The sequence below is a fragment of the Trachemys scripta genome, chromosome 3 (assembly GCF_013100865.1).
Source record: "Trachemys scripta elegans isolate TJP31775 chromosome 3, CAS_Tse_1.0, whole genome shotgun sequence".
Taxonomy (NCBI): domain Eukaryota; kingdom Metazoa; phylum Chordata; order Testudines; family Emydidae; genus Trachemys; species Trachemys scripta.
Genome location: NC_048300.1, coordinates 50822876 through 50846582, shown reverse-complemented (window position 1 = coordinate 50846582; position 23707 = coordinate 50822876). Strand labels below are relative to the sequence as shown.

At 42.0% G+C, this 23707-nt stretch overlaps 2 protein-coding genes across 5 annotated transcripts in view; one reads left to right on the top strand and one right to left on the bottom strand.

The window, feature by feature from the left end:
* TMEM63A (transmembrane protein 63A) overlaps positions 1-1362 on the top strand; it is a 40330-nt gene extending 38968 nt beyond the window's left edge. For both annotated transcript variants that reach the window (XM_034764698.1, XM_034764699.1), the window contains exon 24: positions 271-1362. In XM_034764698.1, the coding sequence (XP_034620589.1) occupies positions 271-423 (153 nt within the window). In that variant the 3' untranslated portion in view covers positions 424-1362. The remainder of the gene's footprint in view (positions 1-270) is intronic.
* Positions 1363-11744: 10382 nt separating this feature from the next.
* EPHX1 (epoxide hydrolase 1) overlaps positions 11745-23707 on the bottom strand; it is a 54525-nt gene continuing 42562 nt past the window's right edge. For 2 of the 3 annotated variants that reach the window (XM_034764695.1, XM_034764696.1), the window contains 3 exons: positions 23104-23212; positions 21656-21781; positions 11745-12495 (listed from right to left, as the gene is read on the bottom strand). In XM_034764695.1, coding sequence (XP_034620586.1) covers positions 12270-12495; positions 21656-21781; positions 23104-23212 — 461 coding nt within the window. In that variant the 3' untranslated portion in view covers positions 11745-12269. Of the gene's footprint in view, positions 12496-21651; positions 21782-23103; positions 23213-23707 lie in introns of those variants that run through there. The other variant, XM_034764697.1, reaches the window with a different exon arrangement.

Here is a 23707-nt window from a genome sequence, read left to right as displayed (position 1 = left end):
TGATATTTGCACTGGGTTTTGAAATACTGTTTGGGTGAATACAGATACCTCAGTGTGCAAGAGCCCATGTGATATGCAGGCACACTTGAGTTTTGCACTAGGAAATTTGAGGGACAAAGGGCAATGTTAAGATGAAGGGGACAGAGTGGGGGGAACATGAAAGTAAAAAGGAGGAATTGTGGGGAAAGATTTTAAATAATAAATTTATCCCAATATTTTAAAATTATACTAGAGACTTGGAGTTTTATTATTTAATGTTTGCAATTTCAGATGTATGTCCCTCGGGTCCTGCTTAGCCATTCTACGGAAAGGACAGCACTGGCTCAGAAGGAGCAGCAGTCATATGGCACCATGGGTGCTGATGCACTGGCAGAAGACAGCATAACCTACTTTGGGGAGCCTGCAGAAACTGAAGAGGCATAGAAGTATTTCTGCTGATCTCCAGGACTAACACAAGGTGGTGCACTTGGTCCAGCCTTAATAGAACTGATCCCTCAAGCATTCTGTCAGCAGAAGAGGCACAGAAATAATTCAGCGTGTGATCTGCAGCTCTACTTGGAGATTAAAAAGCAGCCACCTTGGGACCGATTGTTTTACAGGCCATCTACACATATTGTGAAACAAGTGTGCTGAATGGTATGAAGGAGGCAATCCTCAGGGACTACTACTTTGGGTTTACTGTTTAATCACTTGCTTTATGGAGAGATTTCACTCTTCACAGAGATAAAAGGTCACTGAAGCAAAGCAGCCCCACAATTTTAGGTGTCAATTTATTTGAAATGACTCCCCTTGAATTTTAACCAGCGCCAAGGATTTATTAACCACTTCGGATTGATAAATCCTGAAATTGTCAGTCTTGATGAAAACTTGCAAGCAAATACTACCCCTACAGGTGAGAGCCAGGAAAAAGGCTTGTGGTGTAGTGGTGTCTCCTCTCCCACCACTCCAAACCAGTCCACACGTTACTTTTCTGAAAGAGATGAGGGTCTTATTGTGCACTTTGATTGTGAATGTACCAAACCCAGAGGACTGTAGTGAATAAGGGATTGATCTGCTATAACTTTTATATATTTTTGCAGGGTGCATTAGTTACTTTCTGGTGACTATGTTAGGGGCCTTGCACAAGAAACATTCACCTGCCAACAATAAAGGATGTAAACATTTTATCTTTTTCTTTTTTTAATCTCTCTGGTTACAGTGACACATTTCTGCACTTCCCTGGTAAGTGCCAATCGTATGAACTGTAAGATGTTACACCGTTTTTAAATTATGTAGTAGGAGCCAATTTATCCTAAAGCTACATTGTGTCAAAACGTAACTAAGCAATAATCACATAACAATAAAACACTGAGTTCAGCGAAACTCCAGAGTTGTCTTTATTGACTGTCTTTCTTTGCATATTTAAACACTCATGTGCCACCTCAGAGACCTACCACTATTGGGACACTAATAAGTGAGTGGACCTCTAGGGCCCAATCCTGCAACGTGCTAAGTGGCTGCCGAGAAAGTGAGTACCCTTGACACTCCGAGAATGAATCTTGATGATTTGTATAGAAAATCCTTTTGTTCTTGTTCTGAGTTTTCTACTTCTCTCCTTAAACTGTGAACTCCTCAGGCCAGGAGTGTTGTTTCTTGAATGTCTGAAAAATGACTGACGAATATGTCTTGAGTGGTACCACAAATAAAGGTGTTCAGTGTCTTGCCGGATTAGCCCTGTATTCCCAAAGATCTGTTTTCTGCTCTCTTGCCAGATTAATGCTGAAAATGTCAGAGGAGATGATGGAAGGAACAAATTGGCAGAGTTTTGGAGAAGAGTCCTATCCTGTGAGTCGGAGGACACACAAAAACACCTGGTTCTACAGAAGTAAGTGAGAGGACCCTCCTATTAAAAAGGGCTGCATTTGTGCCAGACTCTTCTGCCTTAAGTCATTATATGTTGTCCCTTTCCTTTTTAAAACTGTGATAGAACTGCCAGAAGTGAAATGTGCATTGGATGCAAACCACTACTTTAAGGTGTGGACTGAAACCAAGTGAAAAAGGATATTCTGAGCTACAGCTTCTACTCCATATTCTGACTTGTGCAGGTATTACATGTGGTTATGAGTAGGGCCCTACCAAATTCACAGTCCATTTTGGTCAATTTCAGGGTCATAGGATTTTAAAAATTGTAAATTTCATGATTTCAGCTATTTAAATCTGAAATTTCATGGTGTTGTAATTATAGGGGTCCCAACCCAAAAAGGAGGTGAGGAGGGTTGCAAGGTTATTGTAGGGGGGGTTACAGTACTGCTACCCTTATTTCTGCGCTGCTGCTGGTGGTAGCGCTGCCTTCAGAGCTAAGCAGCTGGAGAGCAGCAGCGCAGAAGGAAGGGTGGCATGATATGGTATTGCCACCCTTCTGCGCTGCTGCTGGCAGGGCACAGCCTTCAGAGCTGGGCGCCTGGCTAACAGCCACCGCTCTCCAGCTGCCCTGCACTGAAGGCAGTGCAGAACTAAGGATGGCAATACTGTGACCCCCTTAAAAAAATCTTGACACCCTCATCCCGCATCTCCCTTTTGGGTTAGGACCCCTAGTTTGAGAAATGCTGGTCTCCCCTGTGAAATCTGTGTAGTATAAGGTAAAAGCACCCAAAAGACCAGATTTTACGCCCCATGAAGTGTTTTTCATGGCTTTGAATTTGGTAGGGCCCTAAGTTTTGGGAATCCTGCTACTCATGGCCATGTTAGAGGCAATACCAAAAGGAAGCCTGGTAATTCTGCCTTCCCACTGACTTCTCAATTGTCTGGTTCAAGTTAAAGTTTAACATCCTCTTCACATGCATCTATTTAAGCAGTTCTCACCCCTTTTGTAGGCACCTTCACTGGTAATCATGGTGCTGAAGGGTTTGACTCACACACTTGTCCTATTAGCTGTGGCTGGACACCAGTCAGGAATCCTTGTCTTCCACAGTAGAACTCAGTTCTTTCACATTTGTTGCCACTGATCTACTGAGTGAGGTCCCGGGTCTGATATCTAGGACAAGTGTTGGCTTTGAGTTAGCTTTGGTGTCTGTCCTCTCTGCGCTCGTGAAAGGCGGGAGGGTGACAGTCCTTGACAGTGAAGCTTCTCATCTTCAGGACAGATTCATCATGGACAGTGGCAATAATAGTGCCAGCTTCCACACGCAGCCCTGTCAATGTGCTTCAGACCTGCTCAAGATTCTAGATCAAAAACAAGAGTTGAAGCGGGGAGGAATTTCCATCTCACTGAGTAGTCATTATTTGGCCTCTGCTGAGTGCTAGCAAGGGGTCTGATGCAGAAGCTTATTTTACCTAGGCCACCAAACCACCATGTAGCAACCATTCTTGGTCACCACCAACCTATGATGATGTTGAACTCACAAACTGTACCTGTGAGAGGCTCTGTATCCATTACCAGTTCCCTGAGCCATCCAGTCCCTTTCCATTTTTGTATCCACTGTAGCATGACCTAGTGCACTCACTTTCTCGGTTTGGCTGGGGGATGGAAGCATCCACTAGAAAATTACAAGATCCCTGCCTAGCAGCACAGAATAAAGGCTGCTCTGACCTAACTAAGTTTGCTATGTTGTCCTTTGGGTCTATTTCAGGGCTGGAAGAAACTCAGAAACTGCACTGATTGTAGTTCATTCTTTTGTGCTGGTGAAAGTTTCCAAGAGGATAAAATTAGATCAGTAATAGGAACTCCTCACATTCCTCGATGAGCCTTAGAGAGAAAGCATTTCACAGTAAGGGATGGAAACTTCAGCGAATGTGGATATTGGACTATACCATACATGAAATCCATATTTAAAGGCATTGGACATTCTTTACTGAACCTCTTATAAATCCTTTGGCAAGCATCCTAAGCCAATGACCCAGCTGGAGTTGCCGATCCTAACTCTCAGAAGCTGTATTTCCTGAGATTCGAGGCCTGCAAACCTGCCTGGAATAGCTCAGAAAGAACAACGTCCTCTCCCTCCAACTTTTTGCTAAGTCATTACTTACTTTCTGAGCAGCAGCTGTGTCCTGGAACTTGGTGTTTCTATGGAACCTGAATGTTGGGGAAGCCTGACATTCAAGTGTGACTAAAAGCTAGAAAGCGTGAGATGCTACATACTGTACACACAGCAAAAAACACGTTCTCCTAGACCGAAGCTAGAGTGGAAGTATGGAGCCTGTCCTGTAACTGGGTGCATTTCTGTTCACCTTCATGCAGTTGTGCAAGGACTGAATTCCATTTAGAAAGAAGAAAAAAGTGAAGTGCGAGCACTGACAACCGAATGTATTATGAAAAGATGGAGTCATCCTTGCAGAAGCAGAGATGCGGAGGGGGGAGTTTTCTCAGCCATTAGTTGAAGTGTGGTGGGTAGGATAGTAGGATCTTTATGAAAGATTTTTTTCTCCTGCCTAAGTTTCATCACTAACCTGATCACACCAAAGGTTATGACATATTGTCTATGCAGTGCAGAGGCAGGGCCTCTGCCTACTCTTGGATGTAACAATACTTGGAAACATACAGATTTTTATCTCTACTGGATGGATTGCCTCTGCTAAAGAGAATATTTTTCTTTTAATGTTCTATAACCCTCTCTATTAACAAACTCAATGTCCATTTTCCTATTGTGCCCTGATGGCCACACAAGTATTTCTGCTAGATCCCGAAGTGATTTATCAGGCAGCTGTGCTCGTACTCTGCCCCTAACAGCTGCAAGTGTCTGCTTCAGATAGTTTAAAGTAGCAAAGCTTGGGTATTTTGTATCCTGAGGGCAGCTGTTCCCCAGGTCATAACAATGAACAAACCAATAACAGCAGATGCACTGAAAATTGACCCATTGGGTCAAGTCTCTGGCTTGCTGACATGTCTCCTGGCTCTTGCTAACATCTGACATCAAATTGATCAGGTCTGTGTGCAGAGCTCTCGGATCTCAGCGGCAGCAAGTGTGACTTGCCAATTTTGTTCTCTCAAGTAGAGAATTTCTGGATGATCTCGAATTGGTCTTTGTTAGTACAGTCTATAAGTAGTTGCCCTTTGGGAAGGGCATGAATCGGGGCCAGCTGTCTTTTTGCTGTCTACACCAGGCATTAACGTCTAATCCTTCTGACAGAACATAGAGAATGGGGCTCCGTGAATTAGCTGGCCCAGTATGTGAAACTACCCTTCCACATTTAATGTGTCTCCATTACTAATCTCTTCCAATTTGGAGCTTGCAATCCCCAGTTCAATGAATCTGGATTCCTGGCTGACACCATAAGCTGTCCCCTCTCCTGGGGGCGTAGGATTAGTTTTCTTCTGTGGTTGCTTATTCCCTTCTTTCCTGAAGCTCTGGTACAGCATACAATTGATCGTCACAGACCTGAATGCACTGAAATTCCCTCCCAGAGACCAGGTTTTATGACTAGAGGATAGTATGTGGCTTTTTTGTAGTATTAAGTATGGATTTCACTGACTTAAGGAAGCTAAATATATATTTGCAATGTTAATTTTGGATCGAGCGCTATAAATCCTGTTTAGAAATGGCAAAAGCAGCAGTGCAATTTTGCCTCAATTCTGGCAATTAGATTTAGACCAATTTAGAATTTCCTTCGTTTTTAGATGTATAAAAATATACTTATTTTTAAATGTCAGGCCCAGGACTAGCTTTATGCAGCGTGTAGGTATTTACATGTGTATTTATTAGACTAAAAAACAGTAAGAGGCAGCATGGTCCAGTGGATAGAGTATGATAGCAGGAGCCTGGAGAATTGGTTTAACAGCAGCATAACAAAGAATTTTGGCCTGCTCCTGTTTGTTATAGCAAGCAAATAACAGGACTAGTCATAATACTTCCCTACCCTCATATCACTGACTGTCTAATCCCTCTCTCCTAAGCGAGCGTGTATGTTGTGTATCTACATTTGAAAGCTGTACCGAGAACTGCAGCTTAATAGTGGCCGCTCACTTTAGCTGCAGTCACTTTTCCCTGAGGCTTGAGGGGGGGTTACTGAGTCAACATGGTTTCTAAATGAAGATCTAGAGCACGATGTTCTCCCCCATAGACATGTACAGCAGCTACCCTCACCCAAAAAGAGTTGCTGGGGGAGAAAATATGGCACTATATCTGGGATTGGTCAGACCACATTGGAACAGCGTGTTAACACTTAAAAAAGATGTTGAAAAATGGAAAAAACAGTTCAGAGAAGAGCCCTGAGAATGAATTGAGGAAGCAACGATTGACTGTTCTGGATGGCTAAAGTTGGGCTTCAGTGGCAGCCCCAGCTATTGATTTTTCAAAGGTGTTGAATATCTGCAGGTCCCATTTAACTTCAGTTGGATTTTTCAGGTGCTCAGGCCTGACTGTCAGAGGTGCTCACTTTAGTTAAACATTTTGTGAAATTGGATCTGAATTCCATGATCTCAAGTCAGCAGCAGAGCTGTGACAAGAACCTAGGTCTTCTGATTCTGTCCCTTGTTCTAACCAACAGACAAGCTCCCCCTCCACAGGTGCTGGAAAAGGAATCCCTTTCTAATCTATTCTGCAGTGGTGAAGGGGGAAAAAATGGTAAGTCACAGAAAGGTCACCAAATGTCATTTTTTTTTTTCATCAACATACACAAGAGTATAGTGGCAAGGCTGGGGTGGAGAGCAAACTCACCACACAGCAGCAGCTCCTGTGCCCCAGGGCTGAGCTGGACTCCCCACTCTGGACGTTGCAACCTGGTGCATGCCTGTCTGGCCCTCTATCTCCAAGAGGAGCTGATGGCTAACCCTGAGTAGCGCTGCAATGCCACTTGGGGCTTCATCAAATGTGTTTTTACAGTTCTTTCCAAGATTTCATGGATTTATTTATTTCATATCTATATTCAAGATTACCAAGACCTCTGTGACAAAATCATAGCCCTATGCATGAGGGTGTGTTGGGGTATCAAGGTTTGATCACTGAGAGTTTAGGATGGTTGCTTCATTGATGGTGAAGCCATGACTGAGTTATACTGATCACCCTAAATAAGTGCCAATACAACCTTCATACCACACCATCTTCTACTCTGTATATCTTACAGATTTTACTGCATAATACCCAAGATTTTTTAAAATGTATTGGTACTATTTAATTCTTCTGACTGTAAAACCAGGTTTCTGTACGTGTCTTGGAGCAAAATCTTTTCTATGAAGCCATAAGGCATCATTTTTAAGATCTGGTGTCTCTCAACCTGCCTGTGGCAGCTCTAGGGGAGTTTTCTGTTGGAGGTTGTTTAAGCTTTAGTCAGGCTTTTCTCATTCTTTTGCTTCTGTGTAGTGTCCCAGGTGCTTCAGGTGGCTCTGAAGTGCAGATCCCTACCCCGAACAGCATACAATCAAAATCTGCTTCTCGAGAGAAATATTCAAGAATTCTGAGACATAAAATGAGCTGTATGTTGGGGACGAATAGAAATAATTAAGTAACCCCTTCCACTTCCCAATTTAAAAAAAAAAAAAAAAAGTGAGAGAGTGTTGTCTACGGGTTAGAGCAGAGGCCAGCATTATATCTGGGTACCAGGAAGTTAGTGAGATGTGTCGGGCAAGTTGCTTAATTTTTCTTTACCCAAGTTTCCCCATCTGAAAAATGGGGTAAGAACCTTTCCCCACCTTTGTTCAACCTTCTGCCACTGTCAGCTAACTAGGTTAATATCAAAGTATTACTGTTACAGTACGAGAGAGTGCAGGGACAGATTTCCTTTCAGTCTCTACATCTAGGCAAGAGCAATGCTAGAGCACAATAGGCACAAATATATTTTTAGAGGAAAAAACCCAGCAATGTCAGCCTATTTCTAAAACAGGTTCCCATCTGCTCAGCAGAGAGACGCTCATAGAAGTGTCACTCAGACCCTGACAGATAAAAGGATGTCGGAGCACAGTCTACAACTGCTGTTGCAGAGACTGCCCTAGACCAGGATGGAAATGTGACTGGGCTCAGCTGGAGAGGAATTAGTACAATCCAAAGGACTGTAAGCAGGGTGAACCTTCACCCCCACTAGGTTGGACTGAACCAGAGCTACCATGAGAACAAAGGCAAATCTTAGCAGGCGCACACCTTCTTCAGATTTCATTTGAGAAATGCTGACAGCAAAGATACTCCCTGTTTCTATCATTTATCTAAGCTCCACCTCCTGTCTCGCTTGTTCTTCACTCAGCCTCAGATTACCTGACCTCTAACAGTGCACACGAACAATTCGTGCTTTTCCCAGAGTGGAGTATGTACGATGTTCTTGTTGCTGGAGGCAATGACAGAAGGAGGTGGGCTCAGTGATGAGCCCAATGCCCCTATAAACAGGATTGGAATATTAACAGGACACTGCCAACTAAGTATGAAAATACCGACTAACTGGCATATTTTTCAGCTTCGCAGATGTGGTGGTAAATGATGAGCTTAAAAAAAAAAGTTTTAAAAAAATTGAACTAAAGGACATCGCGTAGTGCAGGGGCAAGTGCCCGGGAGAGGGAAGCAGGTGCCCAAGGCCAAGATTTTCCAAAGTGACCAGTGATTTGGGGTGCCTCACTTTTTGACATACAACTTGACACTTTAAAGGGGCCTGATGGTAACCAGGTGGGTGCTCAGCACTCTGAAAGTCACGCCCCTTGATGGTGTTGCAAGTTGGGCCATGATCAGGTATCACTTTTGATAAGCATGGCGGTGTTTTTTCCATACCTTCCATTCACCTGCTGGGAGCGTCACTGCCTCCACTTACACCTCAGTTTGCCATTCTGTAAAATGGAAATAATGAGGACCTATGGCAGTTTGAAACAGCGGCTGTAGAAGTGGATTCTTTTATTTTGAGGTGGACCTGCCATATTGAACTAGCCAAAAATAATACATCCTGATTTGCTGTCTTCAAAGCTCTAAGTAAAACTCGGGAGAGAGAGAGAATCTTTTCCTTTATGGGAATATGCTTCATGCAGTCAGCTTTGAGAAGAAAGGCAGGGTTACCTGAAATGGCGTAGTTTTCATTTGCTCCCTTAAGATGGGGTGGTTTGCATGAATATAGTCCCTGTTCATGGAAGGGCCAAGGCCCAGTTGGAGCCGGGCAAGCTCTACAGTGCACTTTGCTGCTGTAACTGGTATCCCCTTCCTGATTGCAATTTAAGAAAGAGGAGTAATTGCAAAGCTGGAAAACAACTGACAAAGCCTAAATGGGCCTAATTCTCCTATAAGCATCAGCATAAACCCCATCAATGCTACTGGCATTATATATTCGCTGAGAGTGGAAAATTTGCCATAAGGGAGGGGTTGTAGACTTCAGTCATAAGAATCATGTCATAGCAAGTGAAATGAAGGACATCATTTTCAGTGTTTAAAGCAACTGGCCTGAAATCAATATGGATTTATGCCTGGTCTCCTTTGACTGTACCCACCAGAGCCTTTCTTGTCCAAACTCTTCCAAGCAAAGATTTATCTTCATTTAATGCATTTTGTATATTGTACCTGCTGAAAGTAACAACTACTTTACTGTCTTTACTTCAAAACTGGCTGACCAGAATAGTAGCTTCACCAAACAGCCTTGTAAGACTTTGTTTTACAGAAAGTAATGTGGAGGAAAGGAACCATGTTAATGAAACCAGTCAGCAGCGAAAGAGCTCTGCTCCTGGATCAGAGAAGCAGTTTGTGTTTGTGAAAGCCACGGCTACTGCTTTGAGGATCCTTTTTGGAACAGCTTAGGATAGAAATTATTCAACCAGGTGCCGAGTGGAGCTCTTTTGCTGGTTGAAAAGTTTCACAAAGAACAGAATCTCCAACAAATCAGCTGCTACTCTGATGAATGCCAAGATGCGCAGCTGGCTTAGGAACAAATCCCATTCTTTGTGAAAGGAGCTATTCGTCATTCTTATCAGCATTATTCATCATCACTGCATCACAATCATTAGCTAATGGAGAACATGAAAATTCAAAAAAAATGTTGACTGGCTCTTCTTTTGAACCCTTTAGAATATGACCAATTACCATATGCTCCCAATAAAGAGCCCTCTATCCCATGCTAGGGGATGTATTTCTAATTCACTCAAAGCAGTGATAGCCAGATATCTCATCCAGCTGTTAGGGTCACACCAGAGTTTTGTCCATAAAAGGGCGATGCAAACAGATCTCCACCACCACATTTGGATAATGTCAAAACCTGCAGTTTAGACACGGGAGTTGCTTCAAGTTTGCTAAAGTAGGTTTTTGTGATAAATAAAGCAAGAAGTGGACAGCAGGGTGCTTTGTTTTTTAAATAAACTGGGTACGCAAGTGATAAGGATAGTGACAGAACATAGGTTAAAGTTTTAGACATAGTACTTTAAATGTGTTGTTAGCAGATGTGATTGATTAAAAATGTAACTTTAAAAAAAATGTAGTTTTCCCTACATAGGTTGGAAAGGTTTGCATTTCACTCTTCCGAGATGATGAAAAGAGAGTAGTAGCCCCTGCTGCAATTGGATTTCTGTATTTTAGAAACTTGAAGAAGAGACAACAGGAGAACATTTGAGTCAAAGTCAAACTTAATTAAAAAATAAAAAATTAATGACATATTTCTACTGAGCTTTGAAAAACCTAAATTTAATGTCCAGATCTGGTCAGTCAATTCCATTTTCAGGTAGCCTTTACAGTGTCTCTTGATAAAAAAAAAAATTAACATGGAAAATTGACAAATTTAATATAAAATTCTGTTTCCTTTGTTGTACAGAATGTGGCATTGTGGTGCCCACTCATTTTCTCTCAGTGGCTGGCGGGCTTTATCATCAGTGTCTCAAATTACTCAGTGCAACAAATGCTGAATCATCATCAGGAACATTTAAAAGGAAAAAAAAACCTCTCTTGTTAAAGACTGGGCTAGGAGGGCTGCTGTAACATAAGAACTTGGAACAGACTTTCATTTACTTTCCTCTACCTCCTTTTGTTCAGACCTGGCCCCTAAAAGTAGAACTATACCAGAAAGGAGATGAAACTGCTTCTGAGTTTTCCACTTACTCGCATTAGAAAACTGATCTGGCAGGAATCATATAGCAAACTTCACTTTCACTTATTTTGTCTTTGCTGTGACTGATCAGTCCCTGGGGAAATATTCATTTATATTAGTATACAGCAATGTTTCCTGATGCTGTAGGAGATGTCTGCATATGCAATAAAGATGTGACAGGGTGACCTATTGCCCTGAAATGTAAGACCACACATGGGGATAGGAGGGAAGGAAGACAAATATGAGTGTCCAGAAGCCAAGGACTTAACCAAAAAAGGAACATATCAGGGCCTGCAAACAGCTGGTAGTATCATGAGCAAAAGAACTGACACCCCCCACCCCCATGGGAAAGCACTTTCCTCACAGTGTACCTGGAATAACTCAAGAAAGGCCCCTCCCTGCAGCAAATTCTTTCTAGGAACAAGAGGACGATTCTTCGCTTACATCCTCTGCCTGCAAGCAACAGAGACTAGAGTGAGAACACAACAGAATATTTTACTAATGAAAACAGAGGTAAAGCAAGTGCAGATTTTGTTGCTCATGTCCCTGCCGAGCTGGGGGACAGTCAATTCTTGGAGAAGTTTGAGCTGAACTTTTTAAAATTTCCCTTCCATCCCAGACTCCCAAATTCTCCTGTTACATGGTTAAGTCATCCCATCATGCCTAGCAGAAATCTCATTACAATCAGATGCCACAGCATGAAACATACTGGGATATTAGCAAGGGAGGAAGTAAGCAAAAACCTTCCAGGTCAGGTTTTTCCTTTTGCTCAGAATAGAGCTTAAAAATTCACCAGAGACGTTCAATAGGCTTTTCTTTATTGAACGATTAACTGCTGGAGTAGTTCAGTTAGTTATGCATTAAAATGCTACATTTCCCACCTTTCAGTACAGAAATCTAATGCATCCTATTAGCAGAGAAGTGAAGCCATAACCCCTGACTATAGATTACCATCAGCTGAAAATCTCAAGCTGCCACATGGTTGTAGTAACTAAGGAAATTTACTCTTCCAAAGACACATCTAAATCAAATAAGATCTACTTCCCACTGCATCTCCAAAGCAAAGAGAATTAACATGTGTCAATGCTGACATTCAGAGTTCTGCATGTGAAAAGATACATTTTCATCTTACATTCTTATACTGTTTCAGTTCAGCCTGCTAGTGAAGAGTAACTATTACACCCTAAGAATACGACATCTGAATATACTGTTGCTCTATTTTATTTTCTATTATATCTGGTTCAAGGTAAGCTTGCATATCATAGCACAGGCCATACTGAGTTTACAAGTGCCTGAAGTTAAAGGCACCTTACGTGGGGGAGTTATTTTCTCTTCTCCCTCCAGGGTTCCTCCTTTTCCACTCTCCCCACAAATTGCTGAATATCTGTGGCAAGAAGTTCCGGTTCTTCAAAGGCTGCGAAGTGGCCACCTCGCGGCATGAAACTGAAGGAGATGATATTGATGTACTTCTGCTGCGCCCAGGACCGAGGAGTGTGCAGGACTTCATTGGGGAAGGAAGCAACACCTGTAGGCACTCGCACAGGGAGCCTGCAAGGGGATAGAGAGAAGAGAAAATAACTTTGTCCTTCTAGAACACCTTTCAATAGCGAATCAAAGTGTTTTACAAACAGGTTAGCAAGACTCAGAACCCTGCTGAAATAGGAATTATATTCCCCTTCTACAGATGGAGAAACTAAGACAGAAGTTAAGTGGTGACAGGGTTGTGACAGAGCTAAGAATATAATCCAACTGACTCCCAGGTCCTGGCTCTAACCACTAGACACCATCACCTCCAATTCCTGAAAAGACTTTAAAAGGTCATGGCTACAAATTTTATGTAAATATAGGACTTCATACTATTTGTGAAGTACCCTCAGAAGGGGCACAGATCTTAACATTAATTGCGTTGAGTAACAAGGGGGAAGGAATGCAAGCCACAATAGGGAAAGAAGAGGTTAAAGAATATTTAGAGAAGAAAGATGTATTCAAGTCAGCAGGACCTGATGAAATAGCTGGCAAGATACTTCAGAAACTAGCTAAAGCAATCGCTGAACTGTTAGCAATTACACTGGTCTACAATTTTTGAGAAGTCGTCTGCTTCAGAGATAAAATGTGCTATTTATTATGTATTTTGATGTGCTGAATTCAAATATGACAATTAAAACAACTGATTGGCTACTGTTTCTAAGATATTTAAGTTTTTACATTTTATGTCTATGTATATTGTGTAGATAGTAGAGTTTTAATCATAAATTGTAAACCTAGGTCTTTTCATGTGTTTATGGTTGCTTTACATGATAATATTTCACCTGTCCTGTTTATGTAACACTTTTAAAATCAGCAAAAGGGTTATATAAATTAAATTTTATTATGAAACAAAAGGCAAAAAACTATTATGTACATAGTTTAGTCCTATTCAGTGTCTACTCGGCGCTTCTTGGCTTGTCTCTTGTATTCATTAAATGGAGCATCTCTTGTCACTGTCCAGCAATAGTCTGCAAGCATAGATGGGCTCCATTTGCCCTGATAGCGTTTCTCCATAGTTGCAATGTCCTGGTGAAATCGTTCGCCATGCTTGTCGCTCACTGCTTTGCAGTTCGGTGGAAAAAAATCTACATGAGAGAGCAAAAAATGTATCTTTAGTGACATGTTGCAACCAAGGCTTTTGTATGCCTTGAGGGGGTTTTCCACCAACAACCTGTAGTTGTCTGCCTTGTTGTTTCCGAGAAAATTTATTGCCACTAACTGGAAGGCTTTCCATGCCGTCTTTTCCTTGCCACGCAGTGCATCGTCAAATGCATCATCTCGAAGAAGTTCACGAATCTGAGGACCAACAAAGACACCTTCCTTTATCTTAGCTTCACTTAACCTTGGAAATTTTCCACAGAGGTACTTGAAAGCTGCTTGTGTTTTGTCAATGGCCTTGACAAAGTTCTTCTTCAGACCCAGCTTGATGTGTAAAGGTGGTAACAAAATCTTCCTTGATTCAACAAGTGGTGGATGCTGAATACTTTTCCTCCCAGGCTCCAATGACTGTCGGAGTGGCCAATCTTTCCTGATGTAGTGGGAATCTCTTGCACGACTATCCCATTCGCAGAGAAAAGTGCAGTACTTTTTGTATCCAGTCTGCAGACCAAGCAAGAGAGCAACAACCTTCAAATCGCCACAAAGCTGCCACAGATGTTGGTCATAGTTTATGCACCTCAAAAGTTGCTTCATGTTGTCATAGGTTTCCTTCATATGGACTGCATGACCAACTGGAATTGATGGCAAAACATTGCCATTATGCAGTAAAACAGCTTTAAGACTAGTCTTCGATGAATCAATGAACAGTCTCCACTCATCTGGATCGTGAACGATGTTGAGGGCTGCCATCCCACCATCGATGTTGTTGCAGGCTACAAGATCACCTTCCATGAAGAAGAATGGGACAAGATCCTTTTGACGGTCACGGAACATGGAAACCCCAACATCACCTGCCAGGAGATTCCACTGCTGTAGTCTGGAGCCCAACAGCTCTGCCTTACTCTTGGGTAGTTCCAAATCCCTGACAAGTTCATTCAGTTCACCTTGTGTTATGAGATGTGGTTCAGAGGAGGAGGATGGGAGAAAATGCGGGTCCTGTGACATTGCTGGTTCAGAACCAGAAGTTTCATCCTCTTCCTCTTCTGACTCAAGTGAGAATGATTCTGGTGCATCAGGAACCGGCAGTCCTTCTCCGTGGGGTACTGGACATATAGCTGATGGAATGTTTGGATAATGCACAGTCCACTTTTTCTTCTTTGACACACCTTTCCCAAGTGGAGGCACCATGCAGAAGTAACAATTGCTGTTACGATCTGTTGGCTCTCTCCAAATCATTGGCATTGCAAAAGGCATAGATTTCCTTTTCCTGTTCAACCACTGGCAAAGACTTGTTGCACAAGTGTTGCAGCATATGTGTGGGGCCTACCTCTTGTCCTGATCTCCAATTTTGCAGCCAAAATAAAGGTGATAGGCTTTCTTAACCATAGTGGTTATACTGCGCTTTTGTGATGCAAAAGTCACTCAACTTCTGCTATGTTCTTGGTGATCTGCACTGTTCACACAAGTCCGAGGCATCTCCGCTCACTTTGGCTAAACAGAAATGTGTCCCTTTGCAAAATCAAACACTGACAAATAAGAGAGCACGACACTGTATGATTTCTAGAGCTGATATAGGGCAATTTGATGTAAGAGTGATGTAAGCTTCGTTAGGATTGCATCCTCCATGACTTCTAGGAATAACATGATGCAATTCATATCATGTATGATGCAATACCAGCTTCAGATTGCATCATTCATTATTTTGCCTAAAAAGCAAGTACTGTCCAAACTCAGTCATAGATTTATTCATAGATCCAGTCAAAGATGTATTTTAGTCATTTTTGGTTTAAAGTGAGAGCCCTTCCCTTTATAACTCACTTATCCTCCGCCATTCCCAAGTCAAGGGTCGTATATACTAACCCAATAGCATATCTTGAAAACTAGAGCCAATCAACAATTTTAAGCATCATTTTCGTTCTCAGTGACCCAGAATTAGTAAAGTTTGACTACATTTATTTCAGAAGCATTTTGGCTGTAGAGCAGTGTTATCTACAACAACTCCTGGATGACAGGGGAGGTCCCAGAGGACTGGAGAAGGGCAAACATAGAACCTGTCTTTAAAAAGGGGAACAAAGAGCACCCAAGGAATTACAGACCAGACAGCCCTACTTCAATAACTAGAAAGATACTGGTACAATTATTAAATAATCAACTGGTTAGCATCAGAGGATAATAGTCTTATAAGGAATAGCCAGCATGGATTTGTCAAGAACAAATCATGCCAAAGCAACCTAACTTCCTGCTTTGACAGTGTTACTGGCCAAGTGGAAGGGGAGGAGCAATCGACCTGTGATGTATCTTATTTTAGTAAGACTTTCAACACAGTCCTATGAGACATTCTCATAAGCAAACTAGGGAAACATAGTCTAGCTGATATTACTATAAGATGGGTGCATAACTGGCTGAAAGACTATACTCAAAGAGTAGTTATCAATGTTTTACTGTCAAACTGGGGAGAGCATATCTAGTGGGGTACTGCAGGGGTTTGTCCTGGGTCTGGTACTATGCAATGTTTTCATTAATAACTTGGATAATAGAGTGTAGAGTATGCTTATAAAATCTGTGGCTGACACCAAGCTGGGATAACTGTAAAGTATTACACTTCGGAAGGAAAAATCAAATGCACAACTACAACATGGGGAATAACTGGCTAAGTGGTAGTACTACTGGAGAGGATCTGGGATTATAGTGGATCACATATTGAATATGAATCAACATGATGCAGGTGCAAAAAGGGCTAATGTGCTGGGGTGTATTAACAGGAGTGTCGTATATAAGATGCGGAAGGTAACTGTACTGTCCCCTATTCTGGGCACCACACTTTAGGACAGATGTGGATAAATGGGAGAGGGTCCTGAGGAGAGCAAATAAAAGGTTTAGGAAAAACCTGGCCTATAAGGAAAGTTGTTTGACCCAACTGGGCATGTTTAGTCTTGAGAAGAGAAGACTGAGGGAGGACCAAATAACAGTCTTCAAATATGTTAAGGGCTGTTATTAATCAATTGTTCTCCATTTCCATTTGAAGGTAGGACAAGAAGTAAGGGGCAATTTAGGTTAAATATTAGGAAATACTTTCTAACTATAAGGTTAGCTAAACTCCAGAACGGGCTTCTAAGGGAGGTTGTGGAATCCCCATCATCGGAGGTTTTTAAGAACAGATTGGACAAATACCTGTCAGGGATGGTCTAGGTTTACTTGGCCCTACCTCAGCACAGGAGGTTGGATTATATGATTAGATGAGGTTCCTCTGAGCTTCCTTCCAGAGGAGGGGGGTGGGAGCAAAGTAACCACTGAATGGAAGTCTGATCAAACTATACCAAGGATCATGTGTTTGACAGGAATTCAAAGGACTGCAACAAAACTGTTGATGGAACTGGACGGGTTATTTATACAGGAAGGAAGATTAGAACTAAATATGGGGAACTTGCCAAGACAACTGAAGGGTGGGAAATGTATTAAGAGTCTGTGTATTTGAAGGGTGTAAACAGCAGTGATGGAAAGGAATCGTTTAGAATGCGCCACGGAGCTTTCGGTAGGGATGATGGGATGAAGTTGAACAAAGGTAAATTTAGGCTGGATATCAGGAAATATTTCATAGCACTGAGGTTGCTCAGCCTGTGGAATAGTCTCCCGTGGGTGAAACTCTCCCATCTATGGCCATTTAAAACTGGACTGCGCAAAATACACAAGAATATACTGTGGGGAACAATTCTGCAGTGGCAGGTGGAATGGAAGCAAACAGTTATGACCTCAAGGGTCCAGTTTCTAGGATCTTATTGCATTTGTTGTAAACAAGGATAAAATTCTCACAAGGGTGTAAGGGCCAGATTTTCAAAGTATTTAAGGTGCTAAAGATGCAAACGGCGCCTACTGCGATTTTCAGACGTTCCTAAGCCCTATAGTCATCTAATTCCCACTTATTTTGATCGGGCTCAGGCATTTTTGTAAATCCCACTATTAACCTATTTGCATCTTTAGGTGCCCAAATATCTTTGCAAATTTGGCCCTAAGTCCCATTTTCAACAGTAACTTAAAGAGGCTTTTTTTCTAAGGCCAGGTCTACACTGCGAAGATGGTGTCGCCAGGAGGGCTTTGGCTTCCTAGACCACGGGATGCTATTCGAGGAAGGACTGCTAGGCAGAGATGGCGTTCACCTTTCGAGGAGAGGGAAGACCCTATTCGGGCACAGACTGGCTAACCTAGTGAGGAGGGCTTTAAACTAGGTTCAACGGGGACAGGTGAGCAAAGCCCACAGGTAAGTGGGGAACATGGAGACCGGGGAGATGGGTCGGAAACGAGAGGAAGTGTGGGCTATATTGGCAGAGAGAAAGGAGAGTCAGGACAAAACTGGGAGGGAAGATCAAACCAGTATCTTAGATGCCTATATACAAATGCGAGAAGTATGGGGAATAAGCAGGAAGAACTGGAAGTGCTAATAAATAAATACAACTATGACCTTGTTGGCATCACTGAAACTTGGTGGGATAATACACACGATTGGAATGTTGGTGTGGATGGGTACAGCTTGCTCAGGAAGAATAGACAGGGGAAAAAGGGAGGAGGTGTTGCCTTATATATTAAAAATGTACACACTTGGACTGAGGTAGAGATGGACATAGGAGACGGAAGTGTTGAGAGTCTCTGGGTTAGGCTAAAAGGGGCAAAAAACAAGGGAGATGTCATGCTAGGAGTCTACTACAGGCCACCTAACCAGGTGGAAGAGGTGGATGAGGCTTTTTTCAAGCAACTAACAAAATCATCCAAAGCCCAAGATTTGGTGGTGATGGGGGACTTCAACTATCCAGATATATGTTGGGAAAATAACACAGCGGGGCACAGACTATCCAACAAATTCTTGGACTGCATTGGAGACAACTTTTTATTTCAGAAGGTTGAAAAAGCTACTGGGGGGGAAGCTGTTCTAGATTTGATTTTAACAAATAGGGAGGAACTCATTGAGAATGTGAAAGTAGAAGGCAGCCTGGGTGAAAGTGATCATGAAATCATAGAGTTTGCAATTCTAAGGAAGGGTAGAAGGGAGAACAGCAAAATAGAGACAATGGATTTCAGGAAGGCAGATTTTGGGAAGCTCAGAGAGCTGATAGGTAAGGTCCCATGGGAATCAAGACTGAGGGGAAAAACAACTGAGGAGTGTTGGCAGTTTTTCAAAGGGACACTATTAAGGGCCCAAAAGCAAGCTATTCCGCTGGTTAGGAAAGATAGAAAATGTGGCAAAAGACCACCTTGGCTTAACCACGAGATCTTGCACGATCTAAAAAATAAAAAGGAGTCATATAAAAAATGGAAACTAGGACAGATATCAAAGGATGAATATAGGCAAACAACACAGGAATGCAGGGGCAAGATTAGAAAGGCAAAGGCACAAAATGAGCTCAAACTAGCTACGGGAATAAAAGGAAACAAGAAGACTTTTTATCAATACATTAGAAGCAAGAGGAAGACCAAAGACAGGGTAGGTCCACTGCTTAGTGAAGAGGGAGAAACAGTAACAGGAAACTTGGAAATGGCAGAGATGCTTAATGACTTCTTTGTTTCGGTCTTCACCGAGAAGTCTGAAGGAATGCCTAACATAGTGAATACTAATAGGAAGGGAGTAGGTTTAGCGGATAAAATAAAAAAAGAACAAGTTAAAAATCACTTAGAAAAGTTAGATGCTTGCAAGTCACCCGGGCCTGATGAAATGCATCCTAGAATACTCAAGGAGCTAATAGAGGAGGTATCTGAGCCTCTAGCTATTATCTTTGGAAAGTCATGGGAGACGGGAGAGATTCCAGAAGACTGGAAAAGGACAAATATAGTGCCCATCTATAAAAAGGGAAATAAAAACAACCCAGGAAACTACAGACCAGTTAATTTAACTTCTGTGCCAGGGAAGATAATGGAGCAAGTAATTAAGGAAATCATCTGCAAACACTTGGAAGGTGGTAAGGTGATAGGGAACAGCCAGCATGGATTTGTGAAGAACAAATCATGTCAAACCAATCTGATAGCTTTCTTTGATAGGATAACGAGCCTTGTGGATAAGGGTGAAGGGGTGGATGTGGTATACCTAGACTTTAGTAAGGCATTTGATACGGTCTCGCATGATATTCTTATCGATAAACTAGGCAAATACAATTTAGATGGGGCTACTATAAGGTGGGTGCATAACTGGCTGGATAACCGTACTCAGAGAGTTGTTATTAATGGTTCCCAATCCTGCTGGAAAGGCGTAACGAGTGGGGTACCGCAGGGGTCTGTTTTGGGACCGGCTCTGTTCAATATCTTCATCAACGACTTAGATATTGGCATAGAAAGTACGCTTATTAAGTTTGCGGATGATACCAAACTGGGAGGGATTGCAACTACTTTGGAGGACAGGGTCATAATTCAAAATGATCTGGACAAATTGGAGAAATGGTCTGAGTTAAACAGGATGAAGTTTAACAAAGACAAATGCAAAGTGCTCCACTTAGGAAGGAAAAATCAATTTCACACATACAGAATGGGAAAAGACTGTCTAGGAATGAGTACGGCAGAAAGGGATCTAGGGGTTATAGTGGACCACAAGCTAAATATGAGTCAACAGTGTGATGCTGTTGCAAAAAAAGCAAACATGATTCTGGGATGTATTAACAGGTGTGTTGTGAGCAAGACACGAGAAGTCATTCTTCTGCTCTACTCTGCTCTGGTTAGGCCTCAGCTGGAGTATTGTGTCCAGTTCTGGGCGCCGCATTTTAAAAAAGATGTGGAGAAATTGGAAAGGGTCCAAAGAAGAGCAACAAGAATGATTAAAGGTCTTGAGAACATGACCTATGAAGGAAGGCTGAAAGAATTGGGTTTGTTTAGTTTGGAAAAGAGAAGACTGAGAGGGGACATGATAGCAGTTTTCAGGTATCTAAAAGGGTGTCATAAGGAGGAGGGAGAGAACTTGTTCACCTTAGCCTCCAAGGATAGAACCAGAAACAATGGGTTTAAACTGCAGCAAGGGAGGTCTAGGTTGGACATTAGGAAAAAGTTCCTAACTGTCAGGGTGGTTAAACACTGGAACAAATTGCCTAGGGAGGTTGTGGAATCTCCGTCTCTGGAGATATTTAAGAGTAGGTTAGATAAATGTCTATCAGGGATGGTCTAGACAGTATTTGGTCCTGCCATGCGGGCAGGGGACTGGACTCGATGACCTCTCGAGGTCCCTTCCAGTCCTATAATCTATGAATCTATGAATAAAAAGTTAGGTCGACCCAGCAATGTTGCTCAGGGGTGTGAAAACTCCACATCCCTGAGCAATATAGTTAAGCCAACCTAACACCTGGTGTTGACAGCGCTAGACCAACAGAATAATTCTCTCCTTGACCTAGCTACTGCCTGTCGGTGAAGTGGATTAACTTCAGCAATGGGAATCCTCCTCCTATCGCTGGAGTGAGCATCTACACTGAAGCGCTACCATGGCACAGGTGCAGCATTTCTACTGAAGATGTAGCCAAAGGTACAAAAGTCAGTTAGGCACCTAACCCCCATTGAAAATCAATGGGAATCAGATCCCTAAGTCCCACTGGGGTCTTTGAAACTCTTCCCCTTTAGCACTTAAGAGCCTAGGTACCACTGACTTTCAATGAGACAAAGGCTTCTACAAGCTTAAGTCACTTTTGAAAGTGGGACTTAAGCCCTTTTGAAAACTTCACCCCAAATCAAGATAAGCAGGATAACAAAACCAGATGACCAAAGGTTTAAGCTATGTAAGTGAATGCTGACTACAAGATTCAGTCAAGATGGCAAGTACAGTTTAATTCATTAGCTAAAGTAGGGTCTCAAATGGTTTGCGCACACATTCTCACTCTCTCTCTCGCTTGACTAAGGTGCAAACATGATAATTCTCACCAGAAGTTTAACAGTAGAGTTGCTGTAGTGAAGTCTCTTATTTCTGAGTGATATACTGCAGCACATTTGGAAAATACAGCAGAAGTAAATAAGTAGGCTTGTCCAATCAATGAACAAAATACATATTGTGATGCAGCTTCTCCCCCCACAATACTCACTAACACACACTGTGCCACTAGCATGCATGTGAGTGCAAGCCTCTTACTTCTCATGTTTCTGCGTACCAATCCCCTTCCCGATATTCTCCTTGTAGAAACGCATTGCAGAAACCATGCAGCCTGGCACCCAATAGAGCATGATGTTAGTGAGAAGGTCATCCAGAGAGTACTTCCTGAAAAGGTCAGCATAGAAATGGCCTCATGAGAGTTGAATGTAGTTTAGTTTATGGTAGAAGAATCATTTCAAATCTTTTTGGCTATTTACTTTGGTTAAATTATAAAAATTAAAGCAAAAATGGCTAATGAAAAATAGTATTAGCCCCCTAATTCAGAAGGGACTTGACACACTTCCTCACCCCAACCCTCCATTCCTACTAGCCAAGTATTTCAGAGCTACCCCAACTATTTTAGCATTTCCCATTCCTGCTAGCCCAAACATTTTAGCACTCTCCCTTCCTGCTAGCCTGAGTATTTAGTGCTCATATAGACATGTAAATCCTAACACTTTAACATCCTTACAAGGGAGACAGACTCCAAAAAATATCCCAGCTCCAATAACGCTGTCAAAAGAGGCCATGACCTAGCACCACCTATATCATCCCTTCAGTGAACAGGGAGACCAGAAGAGCATGCTGGGTAGCTTGTGCCATTTATTTTCATAAACACTGAACACTAACATATGTTTTCAATAAAAGACTAAGTTAAAAAAACGACAGAAACTTGGCCAATCTTTGCTACGAATATAGGTTTCATACCCCACAGGAAACCCGTCACAGGGGAGACATTATATTCAAATCATTTTCATTGGTCTTTTTCTAATGTGCACTCTGGCTCAGCTTCAGCCAGATAGTTCAGCAAATTTTAGGGCTTTAGAATCTCACCCCAAGCCAAGACTGACCCATTGGTAGCAAACTGTAAGTATACATTTTTATGACAATGGTTAACTTAAAGTAAATAAATCTGAGAAGAGACAAAGATTTGCATTAGATTGAATCAGAAATGATATTTTGTGAGCAAAAAATCTTTGGTATAAAACAGATTTCTCCTCCCTCCACCTTCCCTGACATTTTCTCTGCTGTTTTTTAAATGTAATATTAGTACTAGTGAGAGGTGTCAGAATGACAACCCTAGAAACGAAAGTCCTCTGCTTATCCATAAAACAGACACCCGCATAGGCAGTGGCAGGGCAAGTTTCTTCCATACACTACCAGTGTACCTCTACCATGGCCTGGAGGGATCACAGATAGGTGTGAGGGTGTAGTTCAGTCTTCAAGGCCCATTCACTTTTGGCCTCTTTTCTATGATTGCCAACACAAGTGTAATTTTGTGCTATTGTGGCCATACAGTTTCTTTGCAGGATGGCAGGTATTCCAAATTACCCCAAACAAAGCTTTATTTGAGACTAATGTGATCTAAACATAAGTCTGGGCTGAGTGGCCTCCTCTAGAATAAGGAAAGAGGACAATAGTGAGTCAGAGGAAGAGGTTGTTCCCACCTTTCTAGACCTCCATCCTCTAGTTTCTGGAATTCAGGATCAGTCCATGTAGAAAACTTCTCCAAGATGTATGCAGCCAGCCCTACCGGAGAGTCATTCAGGCCACAGCCTGAAACGGAGGAGAAAAATTAAAAATAAGTCTGGCATACCTGCTATTAATCTCAAACTACATTAGAAGCTCCCCATTATAGTACAGAACAGTTACAGCTGTTGGAACAGCTTTGTGAGGGTGTGGGGGTTTTTTTAAGCTATCATAAAGAGAACAAGTCAGAACCTATTATTGTCTAATCATTAAATATGGTAATAGACTCAGCATTACTCGGATACCGTATGTATTTAAAATTAAATGTAAGAGTCGTATTTCTAATGGCTTTTTCTGCAAGCTAATAAGATTAAGCTTTATGTGCCAAGTAAGATTTGCCTCCGTTATTAAGTGGAAGCTACTGTCAAATACTAAGAGTATTACTGGGACAAATTCTGCTTGCCTTAAGAGCTACTTGTATGAAGAGAAGACAAGCAGGATTTAGCACATTGTATCAAACAGAAGAAACTCTTTTTAGGGAATACTGTCGTGTTCTATATTACAAATACCCATTGCTTTAGA